Source organism: Diabrotica virgifera, chromosome 8 (genome assembly GCF_917563875.1).
Source record: "Diabrotica virgifera virgifera chromosome 8, PGI_DIABVI_V3a".
NCBI lineage: Eukaryota > Metazoa > Arthropoda > Insecta > Coleoptera > Chrysomelidae > Diabrotica > Diabrotica virgifera.
The window spans coordinates 95,869,750-95,888,096 of record NC_065450.1 but is presented as its reverse complement, the minus strand read 5'-3'; the positions used below and the strand labels follow the sequence as shown (position 1 = coordinate 95,888,096).

The 18,347-nt window shown below is 33.0% G+C and overlaps 1 protein-coding gene across 2 annotated transcripts in view; it reads left to right on the top strand.

The window, feature by feature from the left end:
- The window catches only part of LOC126890541 (juvenile hormone esterase-like), a 163,786-nt gene extending 146,184 nt beyond the window's left edge, over positions 1-17,602 (top strand). For both annotated transcript variants that reach the window (XM_050659549.1, XM_050659548.1), the window contains one exon: positions 17,369-17,602. In XM_050659549.1, coding sequence (XP_050515506.1) covers positions 17,369-17,549 — 181 coding nt within the window. In that variant the 3' untranslated portion in view covers positions 17,550-17,602. The remainder of the gene's footprint in view (positions 1-17,368) is intronic.
- Positions 17,603-18,347: the final 745 nt, after the last annotated feature.

Sequence of the window (18,347 nt, the reverse complement as noted above, 5' to 3'; positions counted from 1 at the left end):
AAACTTTAGTTACACTGCGTTTAACTATTCCATTTAACGTTAATACACTAACAACGCGCACAACACCGTCCTTGCCAGGATGAAGTTCACAAATACGGCCTCGAGTCCATTGATATACAGGAGAATGTTCGTCTTTTAGAAGAACCATATTGCCTAGCAGATTGGGTGTGTCTTTCTCAAAGCGCCATTTGTAGCGTTGCTGTAGTGTATGTAGGTATTCTGTTTTCCATCTAGACCAGAAGTGCTGGAGCATGAGCTGCAAGTGCTGGTAGCGGGATAATCGGTTTATGGATCCTTCTAACTTTAGATCAGAGACCATGTTTATAGGATGACCAATTAAAAAATGTCCGGGCGTCAAGGCTTCCATATCGTTAGGATCATTGCTCAGAGAAAACAGAGGCCGGGAGTTCAGTACTCCTTCAATTTGCACCAACAAGGTATACAATTCCTCGTAAGACAATGGATTAGTATCAGTTAGGATTCTACGTAAATGAGTTTTTATTGACTTTACAGCACTTTCCCATATACCGCCAAAATGAGGAGATTTTGGGGGAATGAAGTGCCAATTAATTTTGCTTTCTTGGGAGAAGTTTTTAATATTGGAATTTGTTAAAATATCATGAATCTTTAGTAGCTCGTTGTTGGCTCCAACAAAATTACTACCGTTATCAGAATAAATATCAGTGCAAAACCCGCGTCTAGAAGTAAAACGCCTTAGAACACTAATGAAACATTCAGAGGTTAATTCGCTAGCTAGCTCGATGTGCACCGCTTTTGTAGCCATGCACACGAACACACAAATATATGCTTTACTCAAGCGACGATTACGAAACTTTGATTCTCTCAAGAGAAAGGGTCCAGCATAGTCTACGCCAGAGCGGGTAAAGGGATGAGACATAGTGATGCGAGAAGGGGGTAAATCTCCCATTAGGTTTTTGATAGTTTTAGGGCTGGACTTAAAACAAGGAATGCATTTATGTAAAACCTTTCGAACGGCATTTCTTCCATTCAGGGGCCACAATTTTTGACGAACAAATGATAACGTTGCTTGAGCTCCTGAATGAAGGTTTCGTTTATGCTCTTGGGAAATAATGAGTTCAGTAAAGTGGGATTTGTCCGGAAGTAAAATCGGGTGTTTGGAAAAGTATTGCAGATCGGCATTTCGCAGTCTTCCACCAACTCTTATAATATCATTTTTGTCGATAAAAACATGCAAGGAGCTAAGTTTACTGGAAGGCATCACTTGACCTTGCTTTTTTAGAATTTGAATATCTTCAAGAAAATTGCGAGATTGAATGTGTTTTATAAGAAGTATTTTTCCCTTTTCGATTTCATGATCGGTCAGATCACCAAACATTCGAGACTCTTTGGCAAACTTGAGGTTTGATATAAATCTTAGACAATATGCGGTTACATTGATGAGCTTAGAATAGCTGGAGAATCTTTCGATAAGAAGGGAAACTGCATCAGATTTGATTTCCTGGGTGGACAATATAATAGATTTTGGATTTATTTCTGGTAAATCCTGATCTAAATTTTTTGTAAAGTTAGAAACGTGATTAGCTGTGGACCAGGTCTCATTTGGTTGAGATAAGAACGTGGGCCCATGCCACCATAATTCAGAATTATGTAAATCAGTGGGAGTGGCTCCTCTGGATAAGATATCAGCGGGATTAGAATCGGAGCGTGTATGATACCAATTGTCAATGCTTGATAATTGTTGTATCTCTGATACACGGTTACAGACAAAGGTTTTTAAAATACGAGGTTCAAGAGATAACCAATTTAAAACAATTGTGGAGTCGGTATAAAGGTAAGTTCTTTGAATATTGAAATCCAAAAGATCAGTTATCTTTTTAGCAAGACGAGCAAGAACAAGAGCGCCACAAAGCTCAAGTCGAGGTAATGAAATCGCCTTTAAAGGAGCTACGCGTGATTTAGCGCAGAGTAAATTGCTGAGTATATAGCCTTGTGGACTAACGGATCTTATGTAGATGCAAGCGCCATATGCGTTAATCGAACTATCTGAAAACCCATGAAGCTCAAAGTTTGAGGAATTTTTTGAAACAACTTGTCTTGGAATATTATATGCATTTACAAGTGAAAGATTATCGATAAAATGTTTCCAAGTCTTATAAATCTCTGAGGGAACCGGATCGTCCCATGCAATTTTAAGGATCCATAATTTTTGCATTAAAACTTTTACTTGGATAATCATGGGTCCAAGGAACCCCAGAGGATCAAAAATTGATGAAATGGTTGATAAAATCGTTCTTTTTGTTACTAGAGTTGAAGGAGGTTTTATTTTAGATTTAAAATTAAACGAATCGGCTTGAGAGTTCCAAGATATGCCAAGAGCCTTATTATTGGGTGAGTCTGATATAATATATTCAGCGTTAGAGTTTTCTAACTTTAGATTGGGCAATATAGCGTCACTATTGGAGACAAATTTCCGTAAAACGAAACCAAATGAACCTAAAATGGAGGTTAGATTTTTACGAATTAAGATTAATTCCTCCTCGGTGGAGGCACCAGTCACTACATCGTCAACATAAGTATCGAGTTCTAATATGTTACTTTCAATTGGAAAATCGTCCTTTACCAAAATTGATATTTCTTTGAGACACCTTGTTGATAGGTAGGATGAACATGCCATGCCGTAAGTTACGGTATTTAGCTGATAAGTGGAAAGTGTTTCCGTAGGAGTATTTCGCCATATTATGCGTTGAAGATTACGTTGTTCAGGATCAATCAGTATTTGGCGATACATTTTCTCAATATCGCTTGTTAAAACAAAATTATGTTGTCTAAAACGCAGTATTATAGAAAATAGATCGCTTTGTACAGTAGGTCCTATCTTGAGTACATTGTTCAAGGATAACCCTGTTGAGGTGGGAGATGATGCGTCAAACACGATACGGGTTTTGGTAGTTAAACTTTCTTGCTTCTCGACAGCATGATGTGGTAAATAATAAGATATTGTCGAACTCGATTTGTCCGTCTGTAGACCAATGGGAGACATATGTCCCAAAGTGATGTATTCTGACATAAAATCGTTATATGCTTTATTTAGCAAAGGGTTTCTTTGAAGTTTCCTTTCGATTGACAAAAATCGTTTTACAGCGGAATTATAAGATTCACCAAGTTGAGTAATTTGAGGTTTAGTGGGCAGGCGCACTTGAAAACGACCCGTGTTGTCACGTATTGTGGTAGATTTGAAGTAATTTTCACACTCTTCCTCTTCCTGAGTATACTTAGAAGAAGAAGACAAGTTATAGTTTTCTTCTATTTTCCAGAAGTTTTCAATGCTAGATTGGAGCTGGTCATTAGAAGATGTTAATAAGCAAGAGTCAATAGTTGTGTTCAAAGAATAAGCACTCGGAGGGACGGGACCGCTAACAATCCATCCCAATTTGGTTTGTTGCAAAATTGGTTGATTTTTATTACCCCTGATTTGACCTGAGCTTAAGATATTAAAAAACAATCCTGCTCCTATGAGAATATGTACTTCAGAGGGGTCATAAAAATTGGGATCAGCAAGAACAATATTGTCAGGTATATTTAAATGAGTAGTGTTGATATAATGTTGAGGCGTTAAATCGGTAATACGATCGATAACAAGAGCAGGCATTTTAAATGTATAATCACCGTTTAAGGATTTTACTTCTAAATTGACTCTTTTGGTTAAGGAAGTAGTTGATAAATTAATTCCCGAGATTGGCAAGTCAACATGTTCGAAAGTAAGATTTAATTTTTCAAAAAGTTCCTGCGTTATAAAGTTGGATTGACTACCACTATCTAGAACTGCTCTGGTTAGTATAGGTTGACGATTTTTGTTAAGTGTTTTCACAACGGCGGTTGATAAAAATATAAACGAATTAGGGCTTTGATTGGTTGAGTGCAAGTTACAAGAGGATTGGGAAGATGTGGAATTATTTGGTTGGAGAATTGCATTTTGCGAGGTGGATGCAGAACCATTAAAATTGTGGGTTGGCGAGGTTTCACTCGTGCTACTGATGACTTTATTTCTATGCAATAGGCTGTGATGTTTACCCTGGCAGGTTTTACAAAGGTGGGTAGATTTGCATTCACTAGATTTATGAGAAGATCGTAAACAGTTGGTACATAAAAAAGCCTTTTTGGCCTCAGAAAATCGATCAGGTACAGACATGCTATGAAACTTGGTGCAAGAATAAATGAAATGGTTGTCGGCACATAAAGGACATTTATTTTTGTTTTGAGCTAAAAGTGAATGGCTATTCGATTTAAATGACTGTTTAGGAATTTGATCGTATCTTTTATCATTTCCCCTTGAGTTTAGCTTACATTCAATAGACTCCAAAAATTTACATCTATCATTTAAAAATTCAGTGAATTGACTAATAGTAGGTGATTGAATATTTTTGGTAACCTTTTCCCATTCTTTACGAGAGGTTAAATCTAGTTTTGAGGTTAAAAGGTAAATCAAAATAGCATTCCATTCGGAGACTTTTTCTCCTAGGTTCTCTAATGATTTGTAGTGATTTATAAACGTGTCTGCAAATTTTCTTAGAGCGTGAGATGATTCATTCTTAACAAGGCTTAATTCAACAATGGACTTGATATGAGCATGAGTAATGGCTTTCTTGTTCTCGTAGCGCTCAGTTAGTAATTTCCAAGCGACATCGTAGTTTTCTGCAGTAGCAGAAAGGGACATTATGATTTGAGCTGCTTCGCCTTTTAAACTACCTTTGAGATAATAGAATTTTTCAATATTCTGAATATTAGAATTTTTATCGATTAATGCTTCAAAGGTTTGTTTATAGGTTACCCAAGTTTCATAGCTTCCTTGAAATTCAGGTAAAGGAATTGGGGGTAAATAGGTATTTACATGATGATTAGGAGGAGTGATTGAAGAAGGCTGTGCTAATGGTGGAGTTGGGGGCTCAAGAATGAATTTTGCTTTGGCCATAGAGGCATAATATCTGGTTTCGAATTCATTTCTTTCATCTTCTTGAAGATTAATTTCAGGAAGATCACTTGTTAAGCAAAGCTGTTCAATATCACCTTGTATTTTTTCAAATTCTAGAGGAAGATTTTTTAGAGTATCCAAACGAATTTGTAAGTCAATACGACTGGTGCATGATAACGGAGTAACGCATTTTTTTACAAAGTTATCAAATCTGGTTAAGGAGGCTTTAATTATACCACGACGAGCTACTAAATATTTAAGCTTATCTTTAACGTCTTCTTCTGCCATGGTTTGACTAATTTAAAAACGTTAAACAGTAAGCGTTAAGTCGTAATATATAACTTGATGACCCTGTTTATACAAATCAGGTACGCCAATGGCAATCAAATGTTAATTTAATATTACAGTTTTTATTAGAATGGTTTGGAATTAAAATTAAAATATTTTTACTAACCTTGGGAAAGTTTGGTTGCGCCTATGGCGAGGCAAAATGAATTAAAATACTTTAATCAATTTTAAAGGAGGTTGGTTGCGCCTATGGTGAGGCAAAATAAAATTTAAATATTTTAATTAGCTTTAAAAGCGTTTGGGTGCGCCTATGGTGAGGCAAACTAAATTTAAAATATTTTAATTAATTTAAAATAATTTGGTTGCGCCTATGGTGAGGCAAAATAAAATTAAATATTTTAATTAGCTTTAAAAGCGTTTGGGTGCGCCTATGGTGAGGCAAACTAAATGTAAAATATTTTAATTAACTTTAAAATAATTTAGTTGCGCCTATGGTGAGGCAAAATAAAATTAAAATATTTTAATTAGCTTTAAAAGCGTTTGGCTGCGCCTATGGGAAGGCAAAATAATATTTAAAATATTTTAATTAGTTTTAAATGAACTTGGTCGCGCCTATGGTAAGGCAAAATTAGATATTTTAATTATTTTTAAAGAATTTGGTTGCGCCTATGGTGAGGCAAATGAATGTTTAAACGAGTAAGTAACTTTAAAATTATGTTATCCACGCCAATGGTAGGCTTGAAAAGCTTAAGTATAAGCTCAAAATGGGTAAAAAAGGCTTTATTTAAATTTGACGATTATTTTTCAGTTAAAATATATGTCAGGAACCCACTGTCATCCATTGACTTTAAAAAATGTGTATCTCACGCTAATGCAAATTAAAGTTATACAATATGAGGAACTGACCTGTATTCTTCGCTCTGAGTTTACCTGACGTGGTGATAACTGGGTATCCCCTTCGTAGTCTAATGGACTGGGAATTCGGTTCGAAGATGACCATGAAACGGGCTGTTCTTTTTTAATTTCTTGGGGTTGAGAGCGGACTGTATTTCTAATCGGTTGGAACAGCCACGGTGAGCAGACCTAGAATCACTATTCGGTGTAGGTATCTGCTCGTTTGGGGTAGAATTAAAAGGATGGCTAAATATTATGCCGTTTTAATCAAGCGAAGAAAATTATGACAATCAAATCAATTTTACACCGCGTCGGCCCAAGTTTTTGTTTGTATTGAGCGTTGCTATGGGACTAAAGCCGCGTTCGCTCAGCATGTAGGTACAACGTATTAACCAGAATCTATGTATCGTTATTATTTTCTGAGCAATAACATTGAAAAAAATATTTGTGGAATAAACAAATTTAATATTTAAACTAATTGATGAATCGTCTTTGAAAATTTTTGTGCATTAAAAGCACACCACTTGACCCAACTTTTAGCGCAAAATCAAAGCCCTAGATTTATTTTTGCAAAAATTATAGCAACTTTTTATTTTCGAAATTTTAGCCCTTTTTTGCAATTTCCGAAGCAACAAATGATCAGAATAAAATTCAAAATCTGCCATTTTAAACCTTTGCCCATCTACTAAAATATGAATACTCTAAAATAATATATTAACTTATAAACCAGGAAGGATCTGTTTTTAGTTGGATGTGAGAGGTGGCATTCGGATTTTTGCGGATAAAGTTAGGTGATAACTTCGTTAATAATAATTGACTTATGCTCCTTCTCAAATATGCCCGGAACATTAATAAAAAAATAAAATATTTAAAAATTTCAAAAAATTTCGTTTTTTTTTTCTACTTTCTTTGCTTATAACTTTAAAACGATTCATTTTGGAACAAAGTCGTATAGAAATAAAACAAAGATAATTAAATTTTCTATTAGATATAATTGGTTAAAAATGTCTTCATTTAACACCCTTGCTGCAAAATAGCAATAAATATAAAATAAGGGGGCAAAACAAGCCTGTCTTTATTAAATGTTTTTCCGTCACTTAGGTTACACTTGGAACCTTCCTAATTCGCTTAGAAAATTTTTATAATGTGCTAAAACCGTCCACCAAATTTCATTAAAATTGACTTACTAGATTTTGCATAATAATTTTGCAACATAAACTTTTTTTAAAAAATTAAAAATTTTTTAAATCTTGCACAACAAAAACTAGAACATACAAAGATTTGTCAATTTTTTTGCGTATAAAGAAGCACTCCACCTACTTAATGCACTTTACAGAATTGAAATCGGATTATTTAAGCAGCCTCAGCAATGTTTTAAAGTTATAAACAATTTTTTGGCTTATAAACAAATTAGTGCTGTGTCCAGGAGGGGGCGCTACGGGCTTCTTTATTTAGATGGACTTACCCAAGTTTTTTTATGTATTTTGACCCGTAGAACACGAATTTTTTCGGTAACAGTTGATCCGGAATCCGGATGTCGATAAGATTGTTATAAACAACGAACTTGAGGAAATACATAACATCGATTTTTCGCAAAATAAAACATTTTTTTGCATTTCTTGGGTAATTTTAAGCAAAAAATGTTCCTACAAGTTTTTTTGTAGGATGCATAGTTTTCGAGATAAACGCGGTGGAACATTCAAAAAATCGAAAAATTGCAATTTTTGAACGAGAATAACTTTTGATTAAAAAATAAAACAGCAATTCTGCTGAAAGCCTTTGAAAGTTTAAGTCCAATTATACCGGTTTTAATTATTTGCATTGCTAAAATTTAATTTTTTTATTATTAAACAAAGCTATTTGTTTATAAGCCAAAAAATTGTTTATAATTTAAAACATTGCTGAGGCCTCTTAAATAATCCGATTTCAATTCTGTAAAGTGTATTAGATAGGTAAAGCATCTCTTTATAATAATATGTAAAAAAAATTAGACAACTTCTAAATGGTCTACTTTTTGTTCAGAAAGATTTTAAAAAATATGAACTTTTTTAAAAACATTTATATTGCAAATTTATTATGCAAAATATATTAGGTCGATTTTAATTAAATTTGGTAGACCATTTATGTAAGTTATAAGAATTTTCTAAGCGAATTACTAAGGTTATAAGTGCCACCAAAGTGGTTAAGAAACATTGAATAACAACAGGCGTATTTTGCCCACTTATTTTGTATTTATTGCTATATTGCAGAAAAGGTAATACCTTAAGACATTTTTGATCAGACTTATATCATACAAAATTCAATTATCATTATTTTATTTCTGTACGACTTTGTTCCAAAACGAACAGTTTTAAAGTTATAAGCAAAGAAAGCAGAAAAAAACGATGTTTTTCGAAATTTTTAAATATTTTAATTTTTTTATTAATCTTGCGGGCATATTTGAGAAGGAGCATAAGTCAATTATTATTACTGAAGGTGTCACCTAACTTCATCTGCAAAAATCCGAATGCCACCTCTCACATCCAAAAATACCCGTTTTTTTACAGATTAGTCCTGGTCTATGAGACAATTTTTAGCTGTAGCGATTTAAACGAAAAACTGCCATTTTTGTCCCTTAATTGTTAATAACTATTATAATAGGTTTCCGAACTGTGACCGGTATTTTTGTATTCATAATATTAAATGATAATATGTAACTATATTTAGTACCCAAATACCCATTGCAACTGGCTGGGTCAGTGACCCGAACATCGTCTATTTTTACCTTATTTCCCTGGATTATAACTAGAAGATTGACTACACTGAACTACAACTAGATCGCTCCTTTGTTTAGTGGCACACCGATGATTTTCGTTTGACACTCATGGGCCATGGCCAGTGTTTTAGTCTTCACTCAAATGACACCCAACTACAATTGAAACTGTTACACTTAAATACAAAGGAACAGACCTAATGTATAAATATCTTGTGTGGACTGTATTATTGTCGTGGTTCTAATAAATGGATTTATTTTTACTGTATTACATTTATTCTTCTTCTAAAATACAAATGCTTTTCGAAGGTGTACGTAATGAAATTAAATTATTGGATCTTGTCATTCTGACAATCGGCAACTTACAAAATAATAGCAAATATTTCATTGCCACCTTCAAATAATAATAATATTACTGTAATATAAAACACAACAAAATCAACTACATTACACATGTGAGTCCTGTAATGGTAGTAAACAGAGGTCTCTAATAAATCGTTTTAAAACACCATTGGACGTCCAAACTTCCGCTACCCTAGAGATATTGTCTTTTCCAGGAAAAAATTTTAACACTCGTCCAATGTTCCATCGGAAAGACGGTAACTGATTATTCTTGATGAGGACAAGACTGTCCACCATTATTGGAGATGCAGGTTCGTTCCATTTATACTGCTTGTGTAGTTGGGTGACGTTGTCTTTTGAAAACCGATTCCAGAATTATTGTTGCTTCAGTTGTTGCACAAATTGAAGTCTAGATAGTCGGTTAGATGGAACTTCTTGAAAATCAGCATCAGGAGGGTCTGTGATGATCCGTCCAATAAGAAAATGTGAAGGAGTTAGAGGATTTAGGTCATGAGGATCATTGGATAATGCAAATAAAGGCCTGCAATTTAATATTCCTTTAATTTAAATTAATAGTGTATTAAACTCTTCATATGTCAATATTGCATCTTTCAAAATTCTATTAAAATGAAATTTTGTACTTTTGACAGCAGCCTCCCATAGGCCACCAAAATTGGGAGAGTATGGAGGTATGAAATGCCAGATGAAACCCTGATTTGCTGCAAAATCTAAAACAACACCTCGATGTTGTTGTAAAAATTGACCTGATTCCTTAAGTTTTTGTAGGCACCTATAAAAGTAGTACCATTATCTGAGTATATATTTGAAGGCATACCTCGTATTGAAATAAATCTACGTAAATATGCCACAACATTTTCACTCGTTAAATTTGAAACTAATTCAAGATGTATTGACTTGGTTGAAAAACATACAAAAACACATATATAGCATTTGGTAATTAGTTTACCTCTTCCCTTTCTCTCTGCAATTGAAAATGGACCAGCATAGTCTATACCACTATGCTGAAAGGGAAATGATTGCAAAACGCGTTTGTCAGGTAAGTTAGACATGAGTGCTGTACAGAGAGTAGGCTTTTCCTTAAAGCATATCATATAGTCTTTTATAAACTTAGCTAGATTTTTTGCTCCTCTTATCCAATAGTTTCGTCTAATAGAAGACAAAAGTGATTGAGTTCCTGCATGTAAGAGTGTATTTTGTTTGTGGTTAATTATGAGGTGTGATAATGGATGCTTTGAACATAATAATTTTGGATGTTTTATGTCAAAGTTAAGCAAAGTAAAACGTAACCTGCCTCCTACACGGAAGACACCAACCTCATCAATAAAAAATTGCAATGAACGTATTTTATAATGTTTTGGTAATTGTTTATTGGTATTTAGAATGTGAATAATATCATGAAATGACTCAATTTGGGCTGATATATTAAGTTTCATTGTAACACTATTGAGTTTACTTGCATTAAGAGTTCCTTTATTTATAGAAATCTTTTGTAGTTTGTTAAGGTTTTGTAATTGAACATAAAATTCATGCCAAGTTTTCCACAAGTTTTTAGGAATATGTTCATCCCATAGTAATTTTTTAGAGCATAACTCTTGAATAATAATTCTTGCTTTGTTGATATACATGAACTAAGCAATTTTAATCGATCATAAATTTTGGAAATATAAGATAGAATAATTGTTCTTTTTGTAGCATAGTCTGAAGGTGTAATAAACAAATCTGGTTGACTAAGCCATTGAATTCCTAAAGTTTTAGATGATTCATTTTCCTAACATGAGAATTGAGTTGGAAACATTGTTGTCTGCAAGTTCATTTAACAAAGACTGTGAATTAGAAATCCGCTTTCGAAGTTGAAAATGGCCCGAATTTAAAATAGAACAAATTTGTTGACACAAAAGTTTAAGTGTTTGAAAGTCATTGGCACCAGTTAATAGATCGTTTAAATAGAAGTCCTTTAAAACAGTTTTGGAAGCAAGTGGGTATTTATTTGAATGATCAATACCTAACTGATTTAAACATCGTATGCCTAGATATGGAGCAGCTGAAGTGCCATATATGACTGTGTTTAACTGCAAAACCTGAAGCTCTCTCTCTGGATCATCTCTCCAGATAATTCTTTGTAGTGGTTGATGTTCAGGGTGCATTTGAATTTGTCCATATATTTTAATGACATCTGCTGAAACTGCGTAAACGTATTGTCTAAATTTGATTAAAATAGGAAATATACTACTTTGGATCTTAGGACCCACATATTGTATATCATTAAGAAACACACCACTAGTAGTTGTACAGCTTCCATCGAAACTATTCTTAGTTTAGTAGTGAGACTGGATCCTTGGTATAGAGTATAATGAGGGAAGTAATAGGTTTGTAATTGTGTATCAATAGTCCTTTTAACATGGAATAATTGACCAAATTCTTGATATCCATCAATAAATTGCTTGTATAAGTATTTTAACTTTGGATTGGTTGTGAGTCTTTTTTCGAGAGAATAGAAGCGTTTTACCGACGTATCAAAGGAATTGCCTAATATTTCTGGAGGATATTTAAATGGCAATTTAACAATGAATTGTCCATTGTGAGCTCTAGATGTAGTATTTAAAAATAATTGTTCACATTCAATATCATCTTGTGATAGAAAGTTTCTTTCAGGAATTTTTTCTAATTCCCCAAACCTTTTTAATTGCTCATCTCAACTTTCAATAACAGAAAAATTGAAAATGCATTGACTTGAAATGGGTTTTGATATTGGTGCTAAGCCTGCTACTGTCCAACATAGCATTGTATTTTGTAAAATTGGTAAGTTTTTCCCTAATTTTATTTGGCCTTCTGATAGCAAAAACCAAAATTCACTAGCTCCAATTAGTATATCTCTGCATCCTGGCTCATAGAAAGATGGAGCTAACAATTCAATATTTTCAGGAATGTGCCACAGCAGTTGGGGCCCGTGAGGTAGTGCCATAGAGCCATGGCACTACCTTGCTAACTATCAATAACATATTTTTTATCTTCAAAACTTTTTAATTCCTATTAATTTTTTTGTGTGTATTTCTTTTTATCTTCATAAATTATATAAAATATGGCAACTATGGGCGCAATACAATCCCTGCCGACAGCGGAGAGTATTCGACAGGAGAATCTCCTTCGCGCCGAAGTAAGTACTGGCACGAGTAAAGAGAGAAATATTTTACGAGCATTATATGTAAGTGACAGAGAAAGAGCTATATTGGACTATTAGTATGTCGGCGCACACAGTGGAGGCGGTTTCCGCTTACGGTTAAACCGCGCGGACCCGCTTTTAAACGTTTTCAAAAAGAATGCACGTCTTTAAATGTACACGAACATAGTCAAAGCAGGTCCGCGCGGGCCAACCGTTTCAACCCGCCTGACCGCTTTTGCTAGAATGAGAATTTAGTTTTTTTCCGCGCGGTTTTAATGTTTACTCGAATGAGAATTTAGTTTATTCCCTCTTTTATAATAAGAATTAATAGTTCTCCATGGATTAATTTTATAAATTGTACATTATAATAAACAAAAGTAATGAAGTCAATCTTAGTGATACCGTAATTTTGTGTGATTTAGGTATTTCTAAAATCATTCCAGTATTAACTATTGCTAAATAAGTACTTAAAAAATAAATTTACAACAAAACTACTTACCTCAATGTTATAACAAGCCTTTCTTCCGGAAGGATAGCCTGCTTATGTAAATTACACCAGTTTTTAATTAAACGATACTCCTTCTTATTAAAGTGCCTATCCGTTCCGGATGTTGGCGATCATCATGGCTATCTTGACTTTGTTTACCGCAGCGCGGAACAGTTCAGTGGTAGTGGTGTTATACCACTTTCGTAAATTTTGAAGCCAGGAAATGCGTCTTCTTCCCGGTCAGCTTTTACCATTTACCTTCTCTTGGAGAATCAGTTGGAGAAGGCCGTAACGTCCTTGATTTCTCATTACATGTCCTAGATATTCTAATTTTTTTGTTTTGATGGTTATGAGAATTTCACACTCTTTCCCCATTCTACGCAGGACTTCCACATTAGTAATTCGGTCAACCCAGGATATACGTAAGATGCGCCTATAACACCACATTTCGAAAGCTTCGAGCCGATTCACAGATGCAACAGTTAGTGTCCACGTTTTCATTCAGTAGAGCAGAACTGTGAATATGTAGCATTTCAACAGACAGTATTTTGTTTTTAATGATATGTCTCGACATCGTTGTCGACTCATTGAAAATGGGTCTCATTCTAAAGTATACTGCTTTCGCTTTTATTATTCGCTGTTTAATTTCTGTTGAGTAGTCCCATTGGCTATTTAAATTCGTACCCAGATATGTATATTGCTCAACTCTTTCGATATTCTGTTGGTTGACTGTAAGTTTGAGCGTTTAATATTGGTTTTAACGATACTCCACTTTCTCCAAAATATATTTAAAAGTCTCTTGAGTCATTCTCATATACTGGAAGAATCGTTCATTATCTTTTAATTTTTGAAATAGATGATGATATTCTCCATAAATTAATCTTTCTCAATTAATAGGATGTACACCAACTCTCTTTCTTTTCAGTTTAGTCAAAACAGAATTCCAAAGCAATTATATCGTCATCGGAAGACGACCTTTTGCTACAAGTAGTAGACAGTAGACGCAACTGCCAAGTGCCAAATGTGAACGATCTCTCTCGCTTTTACCCGTCTTCACTGTGTTACCATACCCGCGCGCGAGATCCGCGCGGTTTGCCCGTAAGCAGGAACCCGCTTCCACTATGTGTGCCGCCTATACCTTAACATTAGAATCTCTGTGCCAGGCACGAGGGTATGAAGCCAGGTCTATTTATTTTGAGTTTCTTTATGTGCTGGTTTGTCGCTTTAATTGTGTATATTTTCTGTTAAAAAGTTTTTGTATTTATAATTAAACTTTTAGTGCATCATGATCGTGGGTATTTTGATAATATTTTGATTATTTCTTAAGTTTAATTTATTAATTGACAATAAAGATTAGTATTTTAAAAATTTTTTTGGTGGTTTTTCGCTAGAAAAAAAAAACTACAAATGTTATAAGGTGTTGTGGAGCTTTCGAGTTAGCTTTAAGAGGTCACGACGAAAAAGAAAATTCAGACAATAGAGGCATATTTAAGGAGCTGGTCAATTTTAGCGCCGAATTAGACAACGACTTAAAGGTTCATATTATTCAAAGTACCAGATCTTTTAAAGGTGTACCTTCTCCGGACATTTAGTTGCTTCTAATTTATTTATGTCTGAGAAGTTTTCTGCTTATAAGCATCAGTTCTCCGAATCATTTCTTAATGAACCATGGAGACAATTTTAATTTTTAAGCAAAACTCGGTTTGAAACTGAATTAGAAGTAGGTACTGTATTAGCGAGACGAATTAAGTACTACCTCTGGGGCTGTTTCGCTATCGGTTTTATTGTAAGGTTTAAACGATTATTGTGAGGTTTAAAAAGCACATTTGAAGAAACTATTAAACTTTTAAGTATTTTAGTTACCATTCCTATATCAACATCTGAAGCAGAACGCTGTTTTTCGATGTTTACATCGAAACCTAGTGCTTTAGGTATGCTATCTGCAGAAAAGCATTTCGTAAATTGTATTGATAATTTTAATTATAAAGTCATTGAAAACTTTGCAACCAAAAAATAGAAGAATGAACTTCATATATCGTAAACTTTAAAAGTGACATTACAAAAATTTGTGCATGTGTGTGAATAATGAAATAGTATTATTTTTATAAATTGGTTAATAGAGACTAAATCGTAATAACAATTTTCAAGCACTATCAGCAGTAAATGCTGGTGGTAGGTTAAGAGGTTTTTATTATTAATTAATTTACGGAACTGTTTTGATCATTGTTGGACAATTGCTTGGCACCTCAGATCAATAAACTTAAGATATGTACATAAGATAAAAGTATCCGCGCATATTTTTTTTTAGTTTTTGTTGTCAGTATACCTTTTTTTGACAATATCGTGAATCCGTCACTAAAAATTTTGGCGGCTGCCCGAGTTGTGGCACTACCTTCTTAAAGTGGTACGAACCGCCACTGTGCCACAGTGAATTGTTTAAGACATATTATGATCGAGTAGCAGTGCTAATACTTGGTATTACTTTAGAGTTCAAAATTGTAGAAAATTGTTTATTGCTTGAAATTATACCGATGCTGCTTTTTTTATGAATAATGCTTTCAGATTGGTTAATACCGATAATTGGAATATGTCTATTGATCAATGGAATATGGATTTTTTGGCAAAAATGCTCAGTGACTAATTTGATTGTGCACCACTGTCTAAAATTGCTCTAGCTTTTTGAAAATTGTTGTATTTATCCTTAACTTGAAATGGTACAGTAGGCAGCAAAACTTGTGTAACTGGAATCTTATTTTCAACGAGTAAATATGTTTGACTAATAGATGGTTCTCCATTTATAGTTGATTTAATTTGAGAATCAATGTGTAGCAATGTACTATGTTTTTTTAACATTTTTTACAATTATCTAGTCTACACTGATCTTTGGAATGGCTTATATTTGATTTTATTTTAGGTAAAAAGTTATTTTTTATATAGTCAAAAGATTTATTTGAACTGGGAAAATTGTACCATTAGTAACATTAATTGCATTTTTAATCATATAGTTCATTAATATTGCCATAACATCAAAAAATGATGTTGTAAATGACTTTCTTGTTTCATAATTAGTCTCTAGATCTGTCTCATCACATTTCTCCTCTATAGTTCTCTGGAGTTGATTAAATTCTTGTCTTAAATCATGGTAATGAGGTAACCTGTATCCTACATCTGCAATAGTAGGCAAATTGGTATTTATATTTGTAGCAAATTCAGTTAACATTGCTAGTTCTTGAGTCAATGTATTTCTGTTTCTTATTAATTGTTTAATAGACATATTAATAGTCGAAATGAAAATATAGGCTAAGTAGAAATTGTAATCTAGCAATGGTTTGACAAAGGTATAAATAGACCTTTGACAATAATTGTATTTGTATTGTTACAGAAGTAATATCGTACCTCCTAATCCTCGTATAATCGTTCTTTGTAATATAGAAATGGTAAATTGGCAATTGATTGAAAACAGGTATAAATAGACCTGTTAAAATTGAACTTATATTGAACTTGAAACTTAAACTTGAACTTATGGAAATAATATCCCAAGTGTAATTATTGTGCAAAGGTAAATGGACAAATTATTTCATCAAAAATAATTGTATTTTACTTGAAACTTGTATCAGTTTTTGAAATAATAGAAAAAATGCAATATTGACCTAGAAATGTACACCAACGTTAAATTAAATCAGTTCCAAGTTCTAAGTAACTGGAACTGGAATCGAAATGTCAATTTGACAAATATTCAAAAATAAATATTCTAAATGACTTCAAAATAATCGTTGTAAAGTTGCAAAAAGAGGGTAATAAAAATAATGTAAAACTGCAAACCCTTAATTACAGTAATATGATCAGAAAATAGTTTAAAAGGATATCTTCGTGTTATAATTTTAATAGCGTTCTTGAACTGTAATTTATAGTTGACCAGTTCGTTTGCAGATTGAATATCACCTCTTTGTGTAATAATTTCTCTAAAATAGTTCACTACTTGACTGGGCCACTCACTGCTACTATAGACTTCGCTTGTGGCTTCTTCTTCAATAGATCGTTGCAATTGATTTTATTGAATATCACCTCTTTGTGTAATAATTTCTTTAAAATAGTTCATTACTTGACTGGGCCACTGACTGCTACTATAGACTTCGCTTGTGGCGTCTTCTTCAATAGATCGTTGCAATTGATTTTCAAAATATCCGGCTCGAATTGGACCAAAAAATATGTATAAATATCTTGTGCGGACTGTATTATTGTCGTGGTTCTAATAAATGGATTTATTTTTACTGTATTACATTTATTCTTCTTCTAAAATACAAATGCTTTTCGAAGGTGTACGTAATGAAATTAAATTATTGGATCTTGTCATTCTGACAATTGGCAACTTACAAAATAATAGCAAATATTTCATTGCCACCTTATTCAGGATTTAACAGATTATGTATTAAGTTTTAACACCTAATGATATGCCTTATTTCTACATTTTAGAAATCCCACTCCAAAGTCGGATGGAGAACTTCAAAACATAATTTGGGCAGAAGTACAACCCGATTCTGTGAAATATTTAGACATAAATTCGCAGTTTACAGTGAAAGAAAATCCTAGACATTATTATGATTTTAAAAATCTATTTGATCTTTACACCCGTTCACCCTATATAACGTATTAGACTCTAGAGTAATAAATATTGTTATTTATTAAAATAAATATGCAAAAACAATATTTTTGATTTTAATTTTCTTTATTTTGGTCCTTTTTAGTGCAGTCACTGAAGGTTTTCACCTCCGATTTCGTTGAACCTCCATCGATTTTCATGAAAATTGGTGACTAGTTGGAGGATACCTCAAGAAACAAAGGTGATATGATTCCAACTTGCGCTTTTACTCTGAGGGTGGATGCCATCCCTTCTCGGGAGTGAAAATTATTTTATTAAAAATAATATCGATAGAGGGACAAATTATAAGTTAAATTTGTTACGTATATAAAGTTGTTAACATATATCAATACTTTTTGAGTTATTAAAGATCAAAGATTTTAATTTTTTGTAAAAAATACATGTTTTAAAGCTGTTATTCACGTATAACTCAAAAACTATAAGCTTTTACAAAAAAGTTATTATTACTAAAATTGAAGATAATAAAAAATTTAATACACATCTCACTTAAGGAACTAAACTAATTTTAATTCAAATTAAGTTATGGGCACTTTTTTTTTTAAACATCCCATTTATTTACAATCTGTAATAATGATTACAGTAAGTAAATTGTTTAACAATTAAAAGAGACTTGCAGGAGACTGTCCAGTGACAATAACCTATAAAATCATAATTTTAGTACTTAACAAAATTATTTGTGATTAATAAAAAAAACCCTATAAATAAAACTCTAATAAATAAAATATTTTTGAAAATTAAAAATTGAAAATCTTGTTCGTAGATCGCTTGGAGTGTGGCGCTTTAGTCTTCTGT